Source organism: Ursus maritimus, unplaced genomic scaffold, assembly GCF_017311325.1.
Source record: "Ursus maritimus isolate PB19 unplaced genomic scaffold, ASM1731132v1 scaffold_13, whole genome shotgun sequence".
In the NCBI taxonomy this organism is placed as follows: domain Eukaryota; kingdom Metazoa; phylum Chordata; class Mammalia; order Carnivora; family Ursidae; genus Ursus; species Ursus maritimus.
The window spans coordinates 57,766,131-57,789,389 of NW_024423675.1; the positions used below are offsets into that span (position 1 = coordinate 57,766,131).

Sequence of the window (23,259 nt, forward strand, 5' to 3'; positions counted from 1 at the left end):
GTATGTATGTGTACTGTGTGGGCATGTGTGTGCATGTGTTTCATGTGCAACTTGATCTTCCAGTCCCCCAAGAAATAGTGGAACTTTAAAATTAACACACAGGTAAAGTGGACCTGTTGGGATTACTGAAAGTTAACACAGAATTCACCTAAAATATGACCAAATAATGTTCAAAAAACATTCTCTATTTGAATTTATTTAGAAACTGGAGATAATGGGAAGGAGCAAGTATGCTCAGATAAGGTTAAAGCTGTTGGGGAGATGGGGGGAACCTGAAAGGTAAATGTTCTTGCTGTGTTCTTGCCTCTAACCATCCATCCCTTCTTGGGGGAAACCTGAAACTGAAAGACTCTATGTACATCTGACCTCTAATAACAAGAATCCAGAATTGCCCATAGACATAAGGACAATAAAATAATAAATGATGATGTTAGGAGTGAAGAAAATACCCCTATTGGCTTTTTTGTGTCATAATCCGTGAGATGTACAATATATTGCTAAATACTCAGGGGACGTACCTGTGATCCAACCATGTCCATGACCCAACTCGGAGCTTTGTATTGTCCTTACTGCTGCTAACACCTAGGGCTTAGGTCTTCATGGGGCCATAAAATGAACACCCAATAATAACGGAAGCAGATGAGAAACAGAATTCATAGGACAGCAAAAGACCCAAAGGGCATAAGCACAGAGCAAAATACAACTTACATCTGACCCCAGAGCCCAGGTGAGAGTCTTCCCAGTCCTTCCAGAGGGGGTAGTGCTGGTGTGTTAACCCTGGGCCTTCATGGAGCTTCTGCATTAAGTAATGTTTTAAAATCTCCCTTTCATGTTTTTATGTAAATATTGTTCTACATTATAATATCATATTAGGAAGCACTAGGTTATTTATCGTATTTTACCAGATTGTAGAAGGAGCAAGGAAAAAGATTGCCAGGAAAGACCGCTAGTCTGTCTCGCGCTAGAAAGAGAAGCCAAGTCCATCATTTCCGCCTCGCTTGTCTTCTGCAGCAAAAGAAATGAATTCTGTCTGACAGTCAAGTGTTTCCAATGCAATTGCTAGCCTTCCTCTCAAGAGTCTATCTCAGTCTCTTCTTGCATAAAATAACAGGACTTTCACTCCCTCCACCACATAAGGCACTTTACAAACTACCTCAACTAGCTCCAAAGGCTTTGCCAAGGAAGATGAAAACTATTTTTATTTTATGGAGGAGAAAAAAAATGGAGATTCTTGAAAAACAGTAAGTGATCTTTCCAAAATGTAAATCAGTGATGGAATTAGGACAGAAGTTCAATTCCACATTGCGCAGGCCCATGCGTTTCTAGACCAGTCTTCTCAAACTTTAATAGGCGAACAACCACCCAGGGCTCCTGTTAAAATGCAGAATCTGACTCAGCCAGTCTGGGATGGCTCTGAGCTTCTAAGTTATTAACAAGGCCCTAGGTGATGCTGGAACTGCTGGCCCATGGACCATGCTTTGTGTAGCAAGGCTAGCCTGTCCGATTAGTCTTGCAACACCAGTTTCAACTCACTGAAGAGAAAGGGACTGGAGTTACAATTAAGAAGTAGGGACCCATCCAGAAAGCAGCACCTACTTTCTCTGTGACCCTGTACACCTCTTAGGCTAGCTCAGAATGTCTCAGGGGTCTGACTAGCAAATGTTCTCTAAACTTAGGTCATTGTAATGTAGAGATTTAGACTCAAGAAAGAAACTGAATTTTTTTTAATAGGATCTTTCTTGGTGACTTTAGCAAATGAGGCAAAACAACATTTTAACTAATGGTTGGAAGTTCACTCCTTTCCAAGATTATGCCAGATGAATGTGCCGCTCCCTTGCCATCCTCCCACGTAACCCACCCTATTGTCTGCCTCTGACAGGGCAGGCATGCTCCCGTAGGCCCAGAATTTGGCTGTCGAGAACACCGTATGCAGATTATCTCTTTAAATGCAGTACTTTCAACTTTGCCTCCCCCACTATCTTATTTTTGGTGTTTCCTTGTGCTTTCTAGAATGTGGTTTTTATTTTCTATTTAGAACATAAGTGCCGAAGAAAATTCGCATGCCATATTTCATATCAGAATTTGAAAGGAACCCTGTTTGAGACTGAAAAAGTCTATATGATGTCCCAAGGAAGAAAAGGTTAGCTCCCAAACATGGACTACTTGGAAAGATTTACATAGAAAACAGTATTCCCTGCTTTATGTGGGACGTTCAAAGTGTTTGAGAAAGGGAAGACCACGGAAGGCACTTATCACAACAAGATAACTACATAGTCATTTCGACATTATGTGTAGCCATTGAGACTTGGCAAATGTTATTTAATAGAACACCTGATGCCAAGGGATTCAAAAACTTTTACAGGCTTCCTCTAATTAGTGATTCTGACAACTCTCCAACATAGCAAAAGACTTAGAATCATACTGACAGACAAATTTGAATTATGTCACTAAGACAAATCTGGATAATCCATTTCAACAGTAAGAGTACTACTGATCAAGAACATTATCATGGTAGAGTCTTGAGAGACTGCCTCCTCTTGCTGCTGATGGAGACAGTCTTATGTATTGAGTTTTTAGTATGTAAAAGGTACCATATTAACTACTGTACCAACATGACCTCAGTATCTTTGTAACAACCCTATGAAAAAAAGTATTATTAGCCCTGATAGAAGGGAGACTGTTGAAATATTAAAAACTTTGACCAAACCCACAAGGTGACAGACATAGGTTGTGACTCAAAACCCACAACCTTAAACACTATGCTATACTATAAATATATTTGATGAACTGTCTTTTGAATAAAGCCCAATGAAGAAAGATTTCAAATCAGGCAATACACAGTCAATGAGATGATAGCCACTTGGACCAGACAGACCAAGGTTCAGATCCCTACTCCCACTGTTCTGTCTTCAAAGGGAATAATCCCCACCCAGAGGTGGCCAGGTTTTACACTGCAAACTCTGTTCTCACAAGGCCATAGGGCACCCGACCAGGAAATTCATAAGCTGGCCAGAAACCTAGGAGACAGGCTGGGTAATCAGATTCCCTGCTCGGCATCTGAACTGGGCACCTGGGGATAATCTAGTTCCAATTAGGAGCAGAAGCCGAGTCATGGTCATGGTAGTCTGGGCTCTGTGTAAAACAAAGATAGAAGAGCTTAGAAATGGAGAATAGAATGTTGGAAGAATACTCGATGGGAAAGAAGGAATTAAAACAAAACAAAACAACAACATCAACAACAAAAAAGACAGCCGGTAAAATAAATTCTATTAGAGAGAAATCAGACTGAGCAAGACAAAGCCTCCAAGTATAAAGTCAGTACTTGTGCTTGTACTTATAAGAGTAGTTTCATTTTTATTTCCCTCATTTTTTGTGTGTGTTAGATTTACCTTCTCCACCAGAGTCATTTATCTTTCTTCTCCTGGATATTTGATGTTTCTATTAAGTAAGGTGACTCAATACTCTTCTACCGTATTACTGCTTTTATTGAGAAGAACAAGCCTAGTCTATTGGGCAATCTTTACTGTTGTTCTTTTTTAGTATATTGCATCTTATGGCAGTGATTTTTAAAAATAATCTTAGGTTGAGTCCATGGTCCAAGTATCTGATAAGCAGCTCTACATTCTTAAAATGAATATTCCGTTTGTTCTTAAAATGTATTCATTCATCCAATCATAAGAGTACCTATAATTAGGTGAAATATTTAATGTAGACATAAAATTTCTATATCTGTTCACATCCTAAGAAAACAAAAAAAAACATTGGCAAGCTCACACAGAAAGGCATTTCCTTGGGGTTTCTTTTTCTTTCTAAAATATACTTGCAAGGTAGAGGTTGAAAGGGAACTTAAAAGGGGAAAATAGCTGGAAAATTGCCTAAATTCAAGGATCCAAATCCAGTGTACTGTAGATAAATATGTCAACCTTGGCTCCATAAACTGCTGAGTCCATCGACCATACGAGTCTATGAAAAAGGCAAATGAGCACAAAACATAAAAACAGAAGATGCAAGAGGAGGAAAGGGATGGGGGGGCAGTGGGGCAAGAGAAAGGAAGACATTAACCTATTTTAATTTCACTAAGCAGAAAATGAAGGTTTGGAGTAGAAAAATGCTCTTACCTTCTTAAGATGGCACTCTCTTTTCCTTACTTCAATGATTATAGTCTGGTGTAATCTATCATTACTTGTATAACATCCTTCTTTTTGCCTTATAGGAAATCCACAGTGTACATATTTAGAGTTATGTATTTAATTATGGCGTTAAATCCCTACCAGCAAACCTTTTCCCAGGAAATGATACAAATCCCTAAGAGTCGCAATTATATTTAGTAATACAAGAGACTGAGTGTGCTGGAAAAGGTATAATGCATCCTTGATTCCTCTCTTTCCCTTGCGCATTTGATCCATTCATTTACTCAATTCATCCATCAAATACTCTTTGAATGTTCGCTGTGAGCTAAGGCAGTGTATTTTAGAGACTAGAGATAGACTAAATAAGCAAGAATCTTTTATGATTTTTATACTCTTACATTTTATATGTACGATATATCCCAAATGATCATTTTTTTCTGCTCCCTGCCCCACTTCACTATCAACTTAGTGCAGGCCACCAACATTTCACTGCTCTCAACAACTACATACGTGGTCTGCTACAGCTTCCTAATACCCATTTTCCATATATAGCAAAGTAATCTTCTTAAACAATAAGGCACATCAGAACACTCCCCAGCTTCCAAAATCATTCCGTTGCACTTAGAACAAAATCCAAACACCTTACAGGACCCAATAGTTGCCACATAAGCCAGCTACTACCCACTTCTCCAATCCCTCCTTGTGTTTCCCCTGCCCACTCTATTCCAGCACACTGGATTTCTTTCCGTTTCCTGAACTGCAAAACTTATGCTAGTCCTAGAGCCCTTGCATTTTATTTTCTCTCTGTCTGGGGCACTTTGCCAGCTATTATTTTCACATGTAGGTTGCTTTGTGCCATGTAGCTCTCAGATCAGCTTTTCAGGGAAGTCCTCCCCAACCAATCATCTAAATCAAGGTCCTTCCTCCAATCCCCCATTATTATATACTCCCACCTTATTTCCTGTATAGAACTTATTCACTACCAGAAATCATCCTGTTCTTATATTTACCTAAGTGTCTCCCTACCCTGCCATAATAGACGTATATACCAAATTGTAAATTCTACGCAAGAGGGCTATTGTCTCTGTTATTATTCACTCGCATATCTCCAAATGCCAGTTGTGCCAGGAAGATAGTAGATTCTCAATAAATATTTGATAAACATTTATTTGGTCAAACTGTTAATTCTTGATCTCATTTTTATCCCCTTCACCTATCCTATCAAATTAGCACAATGAGTAAATTTTGGAATTGGATTATTAAAAACTCAATAAGTAAATTATACTTATTAAATTCCAAGTATCTAGATAAGCCAAAAGTAAAAATATATATTATTTAGCTAGTTAAGAAAGAAAGAGGACACAAATTACTAACACCAGAAATGAAAAAGGGGGCATCACTATAGATTCCAATAGACATCGAAAGGATAATGAAGAAATATTATGAACAACCCTATGCCCACAAATTTGATAACCTAGCTGAAATGGACCAGTTCCTTGAAAGACACAATCTGTCATTACTAACATGAGAAGAAATAGATAATATGAATAGGCCTATCTCTATTTAAAAAGTTCAAACATTAATAACCTTTCAAAACAGAAAGCACTATGCCCGCATGGATTCATTGGTGAATTCTACCAAATATTTAAGGAAGAAATTATACCAATTCTCTACAGAAGACAGAAGCATAGGAAACACTTCCTCACTCATTCTATGAGGCCGGAATTGCTCTAATACCAAACCAAATACATTACAAGAAAGGAAAACTATAGACCAACATGTCTCATGAGCATAGATATAAAAGTCCTCAACAAAATGTTAGCAAATTGAATGGAACAATGTATAAGAAGAATGATATACCACAAGCAAGTGGGATTTAGCCCAGGCATGTGAGGCTGATTCAATATCCAAAAATTAATTAATGTAATCCATCACATCAACAGACTAAAGAAGAGGAAAAAAAATCATATGATCCTATCAATAGCTACAGAAAAAGCACTTGAGGGGCGCCTGGGTGGCACAGCGGTTAAGCGTCTGCCTTCGGCTCAGGGTGTGATCCCGGCATTATGGGATCGAGCCCCACATCAAGCTCTTCCGCTATGAGCCTGCTTCTTCCTCTCCCACTCCCCCTGCTTGTGTTCCCTCTCTCGCTGGCTGTCTCTATCTCTGTCAAATAAATAAATAAAATCTTAAAAAAAAAAAAGAAAAGAAAAAGCACTTGAAAAATAATGACCCATTTATGGAAAAAACTCTCGGTAAATAAAAATAGAACTTTCTCAACTTGATACAAAAGATCTACAAAAACTACAGCCAACTTCATAAAGGGTGAGTAACTTGAAGCTTGGCTAAGATCAGTAACAAGGCAAGGATGTCCCCTCTCACCACTCCTTTTCAACACTACTGAAAATCCTAGCTAATGCAACACAAAAAGGAAATAAAAGGTATACAGATTGGGAAGGAAGAAATAAAACTGCCTTTGTTTGCAAATTACATTATATGACATTCTGAAAAGGCAAAACTATGAAGATAATAAAAAGGTGAGTGATTGCCAATGGGGTAAGGGAAGGGCGGGCTGAACAGGTGGGGTACAGAGGACTTTTATGGCTGTGAAAATACTTGATATGATACCATAATTATGGAAAAATGTCATTATGCATTTGCTCAAACCCACAGAATACACAACCAAGAGGGAATCCTAATGTAAACTACGAACTTTGGCTGGTAATGATGTATCAGTGTAAGTTCATCGGTTGTAACAATATCCTACTCCTGTGGAGGGAATGCTGCTGATGGAGGAGACTATGCATGTAGAGGGATGGAGACAGATGGGAAATCTCTGTACCTTCTGCTCGATTTTGCTCTGAACTTAAAATTGCTTCAAGAAAGATAAAAGTCTACTAAAAAATTATTTTTCAATCTATTACTTACTATAGTTGTGTAGTTTGAGGAAGAGAGAACCTTATTTGCTTTGGCTTTAACTAGGACAGCATAACATTGTAGGGAGAGAAATTAGAACTTAACAACAAAAGGACAGTGCAGGAATAGACCTCAAAGGCTTAAGACCTTATCCTGATGAGAAGGGTCTCCCTGGAAAACTGACCTTCAAATCGACCTTTCTAGCTGCAAATTCAGATATGTGCTGGTATCTTCATAGTTCCTTGCTCTTGATGAATAGAGAAACAACTCCAGAATACTAAAATATGGCCAAGAATATAATTATAGAGACAAAAAAATGAATCTGAGACCATGAGGTTAGAAGCATTTCAAAGAACTACACAGGAATCTTCCCAGAGCAAATAGTGTATCCTGTAGGAGTCTGTTCTCGAGAAGACTTGTAGATCAGGGGAAGTCACCTTCAGTTTTGTGTAACCATATCCCTAAGAGAGATTGCCTTAGCCATTGTCATTAAGAAACCTACAATCTTTTTCTATGAAGATCACAGTTCCTTAAATTATGTCATTGACTTTTGTCATTGGCCTTTTGTGAATCCCATGCAGACAGCTGAAAACATAATCGCTTTGAAATATTTTTAAATATTGTGTGTGTTTAAGTTCTTATTTTAATTCCAGTGAACAAAAATACGGAACACTTCATGAATTTGTGTGTCATCCCTGCACAGGGACTATGCTAATCTTCTCTGTATCATTTCAATTTTACTGTGTGTGCTGAAGTGAGCACTCACTTTGAAATTTAAAAGCACTCTTTTAAAACTAGGTTTGGTTACAGAAGAAATTAAAAGTTAAATTACTCTTAGGGGGGTGGGGGAATGGGATAGGCTGGTGATGGGTAGTAAGGAGGGCACGTATTGCATGGTGCACTGGGTGTTATACACAACTAATGAATCATCGAGGCTTACATCGGAAACCGGGGATGTACTGTATGGTGACTAACATAATATAATAAAAAATCATTAAAAAAAAAGTTAAATTACTCTTAAAACTTCTGGCTTGCAAATGGCCAACAATGAAAGTACTATGTAACACAAACTGCAAGTTCTAGTCCAAGAGGCAGAACACGCACATATGTACTAGGAAAAAGATGTGAAAGTAAATCAACGAGGCAATTAATTTAAGGAGCTAGCAAAGGTCCAGCAAAATAATTCCAAGTAAAATGAAAGATTTCATAAAGATAAAGCAGGAGGGCACGTGTAGTGATGAGCACTGGGTGTTATACACAACTAATGGATCGTTGACCACTACATCAAAAACTAATGATGTACTATATGCTGGCTAACTGAACATAATAAAAAAAACTTTAATGATTTTGCTAGTTTCTAGAGTTAAAAAAAGATAAAGCAGAATTTCATTAACGGTATAATAAAAATAATGTGCAACCAATAATGCCAAAGACTATTTTTTAGAGTAAAAAAGCAAAAAACTTCAGGCAAATTGCGATCACACAAGTAAGAAAAGGAAATGAAGCGTAAATATTAGAGAGGACAAGCTAAAATGGTCATCATAAAGATACGATAATTTATCTAGAAATAAAACAACTTCCAACTATAAGGTAGGGTGACTAGTATAAGACAAAGATAAAAAAAAAGCCTTCTATTTTCACATCAGCGATGGAGAAATATACTATGTTCATAGATGAAATGACTCAGTGCTTTAAAGATAGCAGTTCTCACCAAATTAATCTAAACAAAGTCAAGAAAATTTTCATCAAAATCCAAATGTGATTTTTAAAATTAAACTTGAAAATCAAATCCAAAAATTTACCTGAAGATAGTGCCAAAGAGAGTAATGCTCTACAGAATAATAAAGCATGATATAAAAGTAGAATTAACTACTGTACTGACAAAATAGAAGATAAAACATCAGTGAAAGACTACAGAGATTGCAGAAATAAGCCTATATATATATATATATATGAATATATATATATATGAATATATATATATATATATATATGAATTTTGATACCATAAAGGTAGCAGTACAAGTCACTGGGGAAAGAATCTGTTTAATCACATCACATAATGAATATTCACTAAAAAATAACTTAGATGTTTATAATCATAAATAAAATGAACTAGTTATATTGCACCAATTTGCAGGTAATCTAATCAGCATTATTTCATAACATCTTCTAGGGATCGTTAACCACTGGGCATGGAGCAAACAAAAAAGGCGGTAGATCATCTATGCTTGAGAGCAATGCCATTGAGGTCAACAATTGTAGATTCTGATTTTCCCAACACTAAATATTTACTTCTATTTTGAGATCGCTTCTTAAATTATAGTTCAAAAAATAGGATCACTAGGAAATCTTCTAGAGACTAAATTAAGTAATAGAGGTACAAAGACCAAGATCAGTCCTCACCTTGGTAGGCATGCTATGGAATCCCCCCAGTCTCTCCTTTGCTTCCTCTTTCCACCGCCACCCCAGCTATTACAAAATTTCCTAACTCTTCTGATTTCCTCTGTCCCCTTATATGCTTCTAACCCCACATTCTAGAGCGACATAATTTTTCTGAACTATAGCATCTCAGGTATTTGTCCAGCCTGACTCTTGCTGGCCTTTCATGACTTTAAAATAAATTGTGATCAATAATTTTAAAAAAGTATATCATCGATTATATGAGCACCCTGATGAGAAACGGTCATCCATTATCTACTGAAATAAAACTAATGACTAGCCTAGAATTCAACATTATCCAAATTTCTTTTCCATCCCTCCTTCCCATGGCTTCCCTCTCTGCAGATCTTCCCACTAGGATCACAGATTACTTAGGTGTGATCTTCCGTACTTTGAGTTCTTGCTCTCCTTTAAATCCCTCAAGTACCTTCTGTCTTTGTGTGGCACTTACTTTACTCTGCTTTCTTTCATTAAATGAGTCTTATTCCTCCCACCCTCCCCATAAAGATCTTAACATTTTTTAGCCCAGAAGTTGTGTCTTGTTCATCAGTGTGTTCCTGTTAGGACTGAGTACATGAGTACATGCTAGGTACTCAAAAAAATAAGATTAAATTGAATGGACTTCAGTATTTAACTTTTTTTTTATTATTATCTTCTTGCTTCCTAAAGAGACATGCTGAATAATTCCTACAACAGCATCTGAATTAGCTAGCTAAAATAATATAGCATCCATACTATTTTCACTCAGATTATGTAAATTTTTTTTTACGATTTTATTTATGTGTCAGAGAGACAGAGATTGAGTGAGAACAAGCAGGGGGAGCAGCAGGCAGAGGGAGAAGCAGGCTCCCCACTGAGCAAGCAACCCGACATGGGACTTGATCCGAGGACCCTGGGATCATGACCTGAGCTGAAGGCCGACACTTAACTGACTGAGCCACCCAGGCACCCCTACAATTTTTGTAACTCTTAAAATCCGGCTCATTTATGTCACATTCTTAAGCTGTCACGCATTTTCCAGTATGCTTGGCTCTTCGTTAACAATTCTTTTTCTTCTACATGGTTCCCATATTGATTCTGACTGGACTTGTCCTTGACCATTTATTTACATGGAGTATTAGCGTCACTGGTGGTTATTCAGCTCTTTAGCATCCAGGGTATGGTCACTCCGTTCATGGTGTAAGCATAAATAAAATCGTCTCCACATTGTCAGCATAATGTAAATAGAGACATACATGGGAGTTATCATCACATAGGCATAAGTAACAGACCAAATAACCTCTCACAGAAGGAAACAATATAGGGTAAAATTGAACTGAAATGAATATTCCACTAACCCCATCACCTTTTTTCCCCACTGTGCTTTGAGGAAAGACTCAGTGAAGAATCTGGAAAGCTCTGGAACTCTGTAACTTCCAATGTGGAAAGGCAATGGGATGCAATTAACACTCTGCATTTTTTTATTAGCTTACACCACAGGGAAGAAAGGTCTAAAAGGCTATTTAAATTCAGTATAAAATTCTAGCAAGCACAATTTTAATTGCACAACCGCAAAACATTTCTCTCGTCGAAATAAAAAGAAGGCTGTAACGCATGCTTCTTACTTATTTCAGGACTCAGTTATTAACCTTTAAGAATCTTTTCTAGGAGAAAAGCCTCTTTCTCTAGCAAATGCATCTTGAGACTGGGACTTAACCTAAAATCCTAACTCCTGTCTTAGACCATGTTGACACTTCAATCCCTGTCATAAAAACACCCTGAACAATATTTCAGACACAGGAATGTCAGAGCTTTTCTTTTTTTAATTGGCAGCTAAAAAATAATTTTTGGCAGTCAGAGAAATGAAAAGCTACCTTCCTCTCCAACACGCAAACATACACATGTAAAAAAAATGTATAATATGCAGTCTGATTACTCAACAGCAAATCATCTCAAACGCAAGAAAAGACCTGGTTGCTGTTTCCATAGCAATGACTTTATGTGGTTTAACTCTTCTGGGAATTTAACCAAATCCTCAGCAGCAGGAGAAAATCATCAGCAAAAATTTTGTAACATATGGCAACTGCCAACACATCAATGAGGGAAAAAGACTTTTATTTTCTCTTCCTTTCTACTGAGAGGAATACCTTCATGTCAAGCTGCTGGAAGAAGCAGAGAGATTTTGTTGGTCACCCAGCACTTAACTTAAAATTTTTAAATACTAGGTTTGTTCTCCCTTAGATTGAAAGAGATGCTGGTCCCCAGCCAGCTCTGCAGCTCGTGCCTCCCCAGAATGACACTTGGACATGGACACGAGGTACACACGTATTCCCATGACTCGCAGTTTATTCATCCTAAAGAAAATCTCAATCTGCAGGGTCATCTCTCGGGAAAGATTGCAAATGGAATTTTATGCTCTGTTTTGCTTTTAAAGCCCCCCTCATCCTGGGGTGGGGTGTGTGTGTATGTGTGTGTATGTGTGCACATGACACTTTTTAGTTCTACTTATGGGCCAATGATTAAGAGTTTTTCACAGGAAAAGAATAGATGTGGTACTTTTCATGATTTTCTTTAGTTCAAACAACGCTGTATCTGAAAGACTCCTCCAAGTATCAAGTTAGAGGCCGTCCAGCTCAAGATACTTAAGTGCTCTCTTCAGTATGTCTTCATAAGAACAAAGATTGTGGGGCGTCTCAGTGGCTCAGCTGGTTGAGCGTCTGACTTTTCGGTTTCGGCTCAGGTCACGATCTCGGGGTGATGAGATGGAGCCCCAGGTCTCGCTCCACACTCAGCATCGAGTCCTCCCTCTCTCTCTGCCCCTCTCCCTCCCCCTGCTCGTGTCTCTCTCTCTCTCTCACTCTAAAATAAATAAATAAAAACTTTTTTAAAAAAAGAATAAAGATTACAATCAATATGCAATTAATACCCAATGAAAATGGTTGTCTCAGAATGAGGAAACACCTCCAGTGACAAGGAATGCATTACTTTCCAAGAAGCCCATTCAATTTTGAACCATTTTCAACATTACAAGAAGTTTCTCATGCTGAATCTAAAACCACCTCCTTTTGGGTTGTGCTTCTAGCCTCACCATCTGCATCAGTTCTGCACTTCCAAGGAGACACAGATTACGCCCAATATTTCCTCTACGTGACAGCACGTCTCAAACCTAAGGCCGGCTCCTGTCTCCGGTTTTCCATCTGTCAGAGCGCACCTGTGACCCCTGTATTCCCACTGGTGCTGTTTCCACTCTCCTCCCTATTCCACTTCCTTCACCTCTAGACATAGGTTATTTCGCCAATGACTTTTTTCAGTCTACTTTTTTAAATGTAAAGTAGACCACTGGCCTAGATTAGGGGTATTAAACAAAAATGCCATCAGTTGCCAGGCAGGTAACACAACCGTGGGAAGTATCTTCAGGTAAGGCCATAGGGAGTGATGACAATCATGGTGACTTAGAGAGTGAGTTCCCAGCCTGAGCATTCAAATTTACATACTTCAAAATACTGTACACACACACACGCAACTGGACTATAGTCACGATCCTTGGCTCAAATAACCCTGACACCAAATATTAAATTAATAGGGTATATCTGAAAATTTGAGACCTTAAATAAACTTTCCCTGATTATCAGGCTCGGAGAGAGGGGAGAGCAGCCATCTGTCTTCGGGCCACTCTGGCAAGGTATCATGAGAACTGCCCCCGTCAACTTTCTTTCAAAAGTACCCTGAAAAAATACAGACCAAACTCAGCATTGTCTTGTCGCTCAGGATCTTGTATCAGGTTGGCTTGTTTTTATACCCGAGTAAATAAGGTACAGACCATCCACCAAGCCACATCATGACTGAAAACTAATACTTAAAAAAAGTTTGTCTGAACAAAAGATAAGACCAATTATCACAGATTATTAAGAAAGTTCACGTTTCTATACTCCATTCACTGTTTCCTTTGCTAAGACTTAAAAATATTTTGTTGTTTTTTTTCAAAAGCAGACACTGTGCTCTCCTTCGTGTTTAAAAGTTCTAGTGCTGGGGCGCCTGGGTAGCGCAGTCGTTAAGCGTCTGCCTTTGGCTCAGGGCGTGATCCTGGCGTTTCGGGATCGAGTCCCACATCGGGCTCCTCGGCTGGGAGCCTGCTTCTTCCTCTCCCACTCCCCTGCTGTGTTCCCTCTCTCGCTGGCTGTCTCTCTGTCACATAAATAAATAAAAAAATCTTTAAAAAAAAAAAGTTCTAGTGCTGCCTTCCAAAGTGCGTGCAAACCATCCATCTTCCTGTTAACCACACTGACAGCTTCAGGAGCCAACTAATGAGGATCTAGGCCTTTCCCGTGGTTGTGGCCCAGGGAAGGTGGTTGCTCTCCATTTGTTTGGAACCACAAGATATCAACCTACAAAATCTTGATCTAATCACCACGAGCTCCAGGGCATAAGACATGGGACCAAAAAGGAGTCAAACTTTTCCTCAGATTGGTGGAACATTACAAGTCTCATCACTATAAGCCTGTGGCCAGGGACACTTAGGTGGGTAATTAATGGCCTTGAAGCTGGAGTCCTCCACATAAAAACTCTACAGAAGCAGCCCTCAGGCTTAGCCCACCTGACTGTTTAATTATTGAATCATCATTCATGACATTCAACATTCTTCTTACAAATTAAACCTAGAGTTCTATATCCACATGCAAATATTCATTCTTTAGGAAAGAGTAAACAAATTGTTGGTTTACCTCTGTCCGCCATCTTTGATCCAGTGGGCTTGTCTGGGACAATAAGATGGTCCAGGTTGCTAGTCAGTGAAGAAGTGTCATCACTAGACAAAGAGTTCAAAAATCCACTTTCCGATGTGGCAAGGCTGTTTTCCAGAGCCCTGCAGCTGTTTGCCTCTGAGGGTGCAGGTGAGTGAACCTGCACGGCGAAAGTTATAGACTGTCCCTCGTCGTCCGCAGTGGCGGAACTATGCACCATGTCAGTCCAGGACTGCCTCTCTCTAGATAAGGAGGCCACACTGCTCTGTGTCTTGATTGTACTTCCCGAGGAAGAGGAAGAACAGGATTTGGGTGAAGAGGAAGATGCCTGCTGTGCAGCCTGTTTCATAAATAAAACCAAAACAGAATAAAATAAATAAATCACGATTAAACTGGCATTCTCTATTTTCCATTTTCAACAAAGGTACTCCAGTGTTTCAGAAACAAATTATTAGTAACAAATCGTTTTAAAAGCCATTCACAAGCTTTGGGTTCGCTTTTTTTTTTTCATTTGTTTTACCAACTGTAATTCAGAATAATTGCTTTTTGTTCTTGCATTTAACCCTTTTTTTCCCAAACAGCTGAAGACACCATGTTTAACTTTATATCTCAGTGATAGGGAAATAGCTGCATTGGCTTCGCCTACGACCTTAATTCTCATACTTCATGTGAGGATTATTAGTACAACCCCTTTTTATTCTGTTTGAGTTCAATTTGCTATGGGGGAAATTACAATTCTTAAGCTTCCTCATTACTTAATTTGAAGATTCTTAAACAGATCACAGCAAAGTTCATTATAAAACTGTTAAAAGGACTTGATAAAATACACTGAGAGAGAATTGGTCTGTTTGTATTCAGTACTTCCGTTAGTTGCCACAAGGAATGAAGTTAAGATTACATTTAAATGTAAATTCCATTCTACTTCTTAGGGATCTACATCCACAGGTTTAAATGACACGCCCCGGAGCTCAGTTGTGTATTGTAATGTGTTATTAAAAAAGATATAAAGAAATCTAAACTACTCTAAAAAAATAATCCAATGAAAAATGTATCTTTATATTCATATAACAAGAACTATCACGCCATTGCCCAAAACCAATTTGTATAACTTTGAATTCTCTGTTTTAGGATCTGAAAGGTCTCCTTAATGTGATTTACCCTATCCTTCAACGCTCTCTAGAAATGTAAAAGGTCTCTTTGGGGGACTCTTTGAAATACTGAAGGATACTTTGAGCAAAAAGCAGATTGTAATCGATCACTGAGTTCTCACTGATTGAGCAAAAACTTTTGAGAAAGGTAATTAAGAGAAAGAAAACAAAAGCTGAAGCCAGACAGGAAGCAAAATATTAACTGAGTGGAGACCACGGATGTGGACAAAGTACATACGTTTCAGTTTTCCAATATCATTTACATATTCTTTAGCACACATACAGCAATAGCTCGTAACTACACAGGTGAAATCATGTTAGCTCATTAGTTCTTAAATAATTTAAAACCTTCAATAAACTTTCACCAAAAAAAGACAAGAATCCGTTTGCAAGCTCTTAACTCAATAAAGAGAAGCCAACAATTGCTCCTAGACTGTGAGAAACAGCTTGATGATAGAGGATCTTCTGAAAGCAGTTCCTAAGAAACAATGGAAGAATTAATAAGAGTCCTTGGCAAAATGTTCATCTGCCCACGGAGAAAACATCAATGCAACACCACCAATCGCCCTCTCTTGGAAAGGACTTCATTTATCCTGAGATTTTATCCTTGTTTCATTTTGATGGTAAAATACATGCCTTCTTTTGGAAAATGGTGATAATAGATGTTAGTTTTTGTCTTTTTAAAGTATTTTTTTATGTCCTACATAGCAAAAAAAAAAAAATGGCAACTATATGTTAATCCTTCACTTTTAATTTTATTTGTCAATAAAATCCAAACATCTAGACAAAAGAGACAAGAGTGTCTCTGGGTCACCCTATATCTCCAATGGCAGATGAGACAGAGAAGGCATTTTATGGTTCAGTTTCATCAATTTCAAGCATTCAAAAGTCGAAGAAGTAGTAGGAAGGAAATTGTTAGTGGGACGACGCCAAAGAGCAAACTAGGATTTTCTCCCCACAACCTCAGAATCATTGCAATTAACTCAGAATGATTGATTTTGTTTCCATCCAGTATGTTCCCAAGAATTTTGCAGGTTCTAAACTCTGAGTTCTGATGGGAAAAGCCCGTATTTACCCAACATATGCTCAATTTGCTGAATACTAGACATGCATTGTCAAATAACCAGTAAATTCACTTTTTAGAAGCATGACATTAAAATATCCAGTTAAGATACTTGCTCATCATATATCTTACTAATAATATGTTTGTACATACTGTACAGACATGAAAACTTTCCATTCAGGAACGTGTCAGTGAGTTACAAATCAGTTGCCTCAAATCATTCAGACCATTCAACAACTAAGAGATTAAGGATCTGTAATTCACTAAATAAAATCTTAGTTATCTAAAGGAGATAATGCCCAGCCCCCAAGCTGTCCAAATAAATGCCAAGACTTGTTTACTCATTAGAATGATCTATGAAATAAATATTAACAAAAATACCATTCAGACCCAGTCTTGACATGTTCCCCCATTGTGAGCTATTTTAGTAAAACTTGGCTTTGATGGGGCCAGCTTCCTTTTCTGAAAAGAGACCAACTGCAAGGTTTTCCTGTTGTTCCTATTGATATTACTGTAATTTGATTAGCAAAATGGGCTATTTGAGCAAAAGCCTGTGCACATAGCTGCTGTAGCATTTTCCATAAGCTTTCTGGTCCCCAAAACTCTGTTTAATGGGCCAGGAAAGATATGTTCATTGAGCATCAGAAATTTCTGTGAAGTATATTCCTTTTGGAGGTACTTACTACTCAAACACAATTCACATGTTTTCAATCCATCATCTCTACTGCACTGTGTAATATTTAGAAATTTGATTTTTATTTTTTTTTACAGATTTTATTTATTTATCTGACAGAGAGAGAGAGCACAAGCAGGGGGAGTGGCAGGCAGAGGCGGAGGGAAAAGTAGGTTCCCCGCTGAGCAGGGAGTCTGATGTGGGGCTCATCCCAGTGTCCTGGGATCATGACCTGAGCCAAAGGCAGACTTAACCAACTGAGCCACCAGGCACCCTTAGAAATTTGATTTTTAAATGGAAAAAAGAAGAGCGAGCAAGAAAAAACAAGGAAGAACTAGAGAGATGGAAAGAGAAAATGAGGGAAAAAAAGATGATGTGTATCAGGCCAGAGGGAGCTTTTATTAGAAGAGAGATTAGCAAAATAGGAGTCCAAGCGATCCTGGAGCGCCATCACGAAGGGCTGAACAGGGAAATGCACTTCATAGATACTGTAGTGCTAAATCACAGGTCATTGTTTCTACCGCTGTGTAGCCACCAAAATCCACAGAACACAGAACACTTAGCTCAGTGCCTTCTATGAACCTCCGTGTAATACACTCACAAAACTTCTCCCTGCAAATCAAATGAAGGTAGAGAGAAGTGACGGTCTCTCCTAGACTGAAGCCCATCTTTCAATACCAGTTCAAGGACTGCCTCCTCCAGGAAGCCTTCAGTGGGCTCAAGGCCGCATGGGTACCTCTGCACGGTGCTCCCAGGCTTCCTTCTATCCTACTAGGTGGAATGTCATTTTATTTGTCAACTAATAGTATGACTGCTGACAGACTTGTTCTTTTTTTTTTTTTTTTGGTGAGCTACTTGAGAACAGGCTGTTTTTAATAATTATTTTTGCCTATTTTTTTTACATCTGCACCTGATATATAGTTGGTAATAAATTAATGCCAATCCAAAAGCCTAGAAGAAAAACAGCCCAGAGTCGTTCAGTCTCTTATGGAGGAGCACGGCGAAATTCTCTATGGAATTGCTACAAATGATTTATCCCAACCCCAGGATCTAGGAGTGACTGTCACTGACGATAACGCACTACTCCAACAAAATGTTCTCCTGATCTCCAACAAAATTATTATTTTATCTAGTAGAGGTTAATAATTGCATGGTGGTTCATTCATTTCAGAACATTTGGGTTTTAAATATTTTACTTTTTAATGAGAAAATTTAAAGACATTCTCAAGATCTAAGTTTCAATGAAGAGACTATATGATTAAGTTAAAAATCCATATTGCTTTTTCACGTTTTCTTCACGGATTTGTGTGTCATCTTTGCACAGAGGCCATGCTAATCATCTCTGTATCGTTCCAGTTTTCCTATATGTGCTGCCAAAGTGAGTATGGTTTTTTCCATTGTATGCATATTTTTTAATTTAAATTCCTGTTAGTTAACATACAGTGTAATATTAGTCTCAGGTATAGAATTTGGTGATTCAACACTTACATAAGATATTTCTATTTACCAAAGAAGCTTAGTTCAAATGTTGATTAGCTTTTTCTTTGAATTGTTTGAAAACACAAATTTGACTTGGGAAAAAGTTTCAGATAGCCACCAACATTAAGAAGAAGTGAGCCAGCATATAAATGTTCAACAACATTAGTCAAAGTATATTTAAAAAAAAGAAAATACAGGAATGACTTAAGACTAAACCTAATAAAACCAAATGAGAAAAATAAAAAGAACGTATCTGTATGGCTTTTCCTCTCTTTTATTCACCACATTAATAAAAACAAACCAGTCAATTGCTGCTAAACCCAGGAAGTACTGTCTGTATTTCTACCACATGCTAGTAGAAGCATTCCTCTAAAAACCCAAAGACCTTATAGAGCACACCCCCATCTGCCCCTGGCCTCCTGTATGACCTTGGGCAATGAGGTGGCAGAGGACGGGCTCCTCTCTGCAATCCCTTGTATCCAAGTGACCTTGAAGAAGCCACTTTACCTCTAAGTCCTATTCCTTTGACTTCCTCCCGCCACCATTACCCACCCCTCCCTATCCTAACCCATCTTCCAAAGAATAACTAGAGTGCTTCTTTTTTCTTTTTTTTTTTACAATTTTATTTATTTGAGAGAGAGAGTGTGAGCACGAGTGAGGGGGAGGGGCAAAAGGAGAGAGAGAAGCAGACTCTCCATTCACTGAGCAGGGAGCCCAATGTGGGGCTCGATCACAGGACCCTGAGATCATGACTTGAACGGACGGCAGATGCTTAACCAACTGAACCACCCAGGCTCCCTGAGAGTATTTCTAAAACATAAAATAGATCACAATATTCCCTGCTGAAAATCCTCTAATAACTGCCCACCACAAGTAGAAAAGCAGCCACAGTCTTCATTATAGCTGAGAAGGCTTACGTGGACCCCTATCTGCCCCGCCAGTCCCTCTCCTTCCACCTCCCCCTCCCTCTCCTTTCCAGTCACAGCGGCCTTCTCTCCAACCCTTGAGCACCCGTTCCTTCCGCCAGAAACGTTCTCTCTGTGGATTTCTAGCTGGCTGCTTCCTTCTGAGCATTTTGGTGTCAATTCAAGTATCAGCAGGCTCTCCCCTGACAGTCTCAGGAACATCCTCTCCACCGTCAACCCCGGCCACTCCCGAGCACACTACCCCTGTTCATCTTCTTCACAGCATTTATCAGCACTTGAGACTACTTGTTTGAATTACAAATGTGTTGTGCCTCTTCCTCAACTTAGAACTCAGCCTGCTCTGGGGAACAGAAACTGTCTATCTCAATTCGGCATTCCCTTATCTGCAACAGAACCTGGCACATGGTCGATACGCACAAAAAATGTATTAGCTGCCTGCCTGACTCTGATTTATCAAGAGGAGCAAGTGGGATAACATGAAAGAATATTCTTCGTAAACGGTGAACTTAAGCTTGCAAAGGATATTTGCGATATTTATATTTATTTCTCTTCGGCTTCCTCGTTGGTAAAAAATGCAGAACTTTTGTCAAAGTCAAATGCAATCATCTTCCTCAAAGCCATGTGAAAGTACTAGACAAATGTAAAGTAGTGATGTTCTAATTCACATGGCGAAATAACAGTAGAGCAACAAATTGGCAGGGAACATGGATGAAGTTACAATCACCCACTTGCCCATTTATCGGTCCGTTAAATAAAGATGTATTTCACTTCAAATTGTGGTAGGCACAGTCATAAATGTTGTGGGTAAGGAAAACGATATTGGACACTGCCTCTGACTTTAAGAATTTCATAATTAGAGGGGCGCCTGGGTGGCTCAGTCGGTTAAGTGGTTGACTCTTGGTTTCAGCTCAGATCATGCTCTCAGGGTTGTGGGATTGAGACCCACAATGGACTCCAACTCAGAGGGCATTCTGCTTGAGAGTCTCTCTCTCCTTCTTCCCTTACTTGCACACATGCTCTCTCTCTCTCAAAGAAATCAATCTTTTCTTTAAAAAAAAAGAATTTAATAATTAGGGAAATAAGCCAGAAACACAAAAATCTGTAATACAAGGCAAATGATAACAACATGAAAAAGGTTTCTGTCCCCCGCACCACAAAAATAGGAACACGAAGAGCTCAGAAGAGGGCAGGATTATCTTGATTTAGAGGACCAGGGAAGCTTCAGTGAGGAAGTCACATTTGAACTGGAGATGGCAGAACTGCAGTGGGAGCACGTGGTTCCTACCAGTGGAGAAACTTTATCAATGCAAGTACCAGAGCAAGAAAGTCTGGAAAGCTTTGGGGAAACAGCAGGCAGTTTACTGGACTGTGGATAAAAGAGAAATCAGCAACAAGACTGTAATGGCAGCTGGAAATAACCCTAAGGACCTTACAAACCACACCAACAAGGCGGGAATTAATTTGATAAGCACCGTGGAGTCACTGGAAAGCCTTGTGCAGGTGAATCGATACTGTCAGAACTGACTTTGGGAAGACTGATCTGGATGTGTTTTTTAAGAAAGAGATATTAGAGACAGAGAAAGAAAAATACCTGCTGTTTCTATAACCCGGGCAAGAGCCATTGTAGACCCCAACTAGGGCAGTGGCAGTGGGACCGGAAGGCATGAGGGGTCGGGAGCAGCCCCATGCCTTGTGATGCACTGCCAGAGGAGGAGTCTGAAATAAACTGCTGAAACAAGGGCCAAAGATGTAAATGCTAATTTTAGAAATCTTGAAATCAGGCGCACCTGGGTGGCTCAGTCGGTTAAGCAGCCAAATCTTGATTTCGGCTCAGGTTGTGATCTCAGGGTTGTGAGATGGTGCCCTGCATCGGCCTCTGTGCTCAGCAGGGAGTCTGCTTCTCTCCCTCTCCCCCTGCTCCTCCCCCAACTAGGGCACTCATTCCCTCTCTCTCTCTCTCTCTCTTCCTCTCTCAAATAAATAAGTCTTCAAAAAAGAAAAGAAAAAGTCTTGAAATCAGTTAAATGTTCAACCATAGAGCTTGCAATAACTCTTGCAAGGATGAATTTTCTTTCCACCTTTATCTGGCTTGTATTTGCAGTCACTGATAATTTTTCATACAACTATCTCAGTTGTGAGCATTTCTAGTATATGGTACATGTATTGAAAGAAGTGACCTTTAGTAAACGGCTGTGTGAGATTCGTCCTACCAAAATTAATTTGAATTTCTAAAACTGATTTTACCCTTTTCTGTGTTTCATTTTTTACTTCCTCCTCTGCCACTGACCAAGGGGCCACAGTTGGCTTTGTTTATTTTTATTTACAGATCCTTTGGTTTGCTTTAGATGATTTTTTTGATCATTTAGATATAAAAGGAATTGTACTTCTAAAAAGCATCAAAATATGAGGACAATCATGTTAAGATTATCTGCAGGAGCTGTTTGAAGCTGGAGTTATGAATATTTATCTCTCAGTTTCTCTCTTATCTGATCAATCCACTGGGTGGTCTAGCTTCTCACCAAGTCCAAAAATCTGCCCATTGCATTTTTCAATTATGCCCTGACCTGCATCACCACCATCTCTCACACTAGATCACTGCAACCTTCCCTGTGATTTCTTTGCTTCTATCTTAACCCCCACCTCCCAGGGTCTCTCCCACACAGTAGCCTGAGTGGTCCTTTTAAGAGGGAAACTGATCATGTCACTCCTCTACTCAAAACTCCCAAAGGCTCCCTAAGTAACTCAAAATATCAAAGTCCTTAAGGGGCCCCAGGGGCCCTGCATGGTATGGCCACCACTACCCTCCAACCTCATTTCCTGCTATTCTCATCTTAACTCACCCTGCTTCAGCCACACCGACCTCCTTGCACTGCTACCTATGCACCAAGGAGATCTTGGCTCTAACTGTTCTCTTTGCTTAGAAAACTCCTCCCCAAACATCCACTGGACTGTCTCTCACACCACCTTTCAAGAGTTTTGCTCAGCTCTCACTCGGGCTTCTCCTTGCATTCTGTTCACAGCCACAATCCCATCTCCCCATATTCGTATCCCCATATTCCCCATACTCTATTTCTACTACATGGTAGATAATTGACTTTGTCTGTTGATTATTTATTATCAGTCTCCCTCAACTAAAAGTTTGACTCCATGAAGAAATAAATTGTTGTCTTTTTTATTTACTCATGTGTCCCAAATATTTAGAAAAGTGGTTCTCAACAAAATTTGTTAAATGAATGAATAAGCTTATAAACATAGATTGAGTTACCAGACAATGCTTTTTCGTAATTAAACCTAGAGAAAAAACACATGTAACCGATTTTTAATGATGGTTAAGCTCTTAAATCACTTTGTAACTTATTATTGAGTTTGAAATGTGAATTTTTTGCTCTTTTATGGGTTTCAAGGAATCATGGATACTGATTTCTACAGAGAACCTTCCCAAGTGAAATCTACAGGGTCCCGTCTATTTAAAGCCTTTTTAGTAAGCTTGTCAAAAGGCCCCCATTTCTAATTTCTCTGTGAATCAATGGATGTCTTTTCCACTCTCCGTCCTGTGAAGTCTTCTCAAGAAGCAGCAACATAAACAGAAACCTCTTGTTCACTCAGAGAAGACCCTGAAGTGTTCTTCATTCTCTTGTGGAAGGTGGTGCCACCAAACTGGTTTGTGGCAGGCGTCTTACGGTTTGCAGCGATTAGAACGACTGGACATTGAATTACATTTCTAATTCAAGATTCTAATTTTAGGGAGATAATTTTCCAGAATA

At 39.0% G+C, this 23,259-nt stretch overlaps 1 protein-coding gene, 1 non-coding gene and 1 pseudogene across 11 annotated transcripts in view; all 3 read right to left on the reverse strand.

Moving 5' to 3' along the window:
- The window catches only part of IPCEF1 (interaction protein for cytohesin exchange factors 1), a 175,333-nt gene that overhangs the window by 16,588 nt on the left and 135,486 nt on the right, over positions 1-23,259 (reverse strand). For all 10 annotated transcript variants that reach the window (XM_040627984.1, XM_040627978.1, XM_040627985.1 and 7 more), the window contains one exon: positions 14,189-14,546. In XM_040627984.1, the coding sequence (XP_040483918.1) occupies positions 14,189-14,546 (358 nt within the window). The remainder of the gene's footprint in view (positions 1-14,188; positions 14,547-23,259) is intronic.
- Positions 7,705-7,808, reverse strand: LOC121102324. Its single transcript, XR_005834444.1, has one exon. It is a non-coding gene; the product is annotated as a U6 spliceosomal RNA (small nuclear RNA).
- On the reverse strand, positions 18,356-18,476 carry LOC121102339 (annotated as a pseudogene).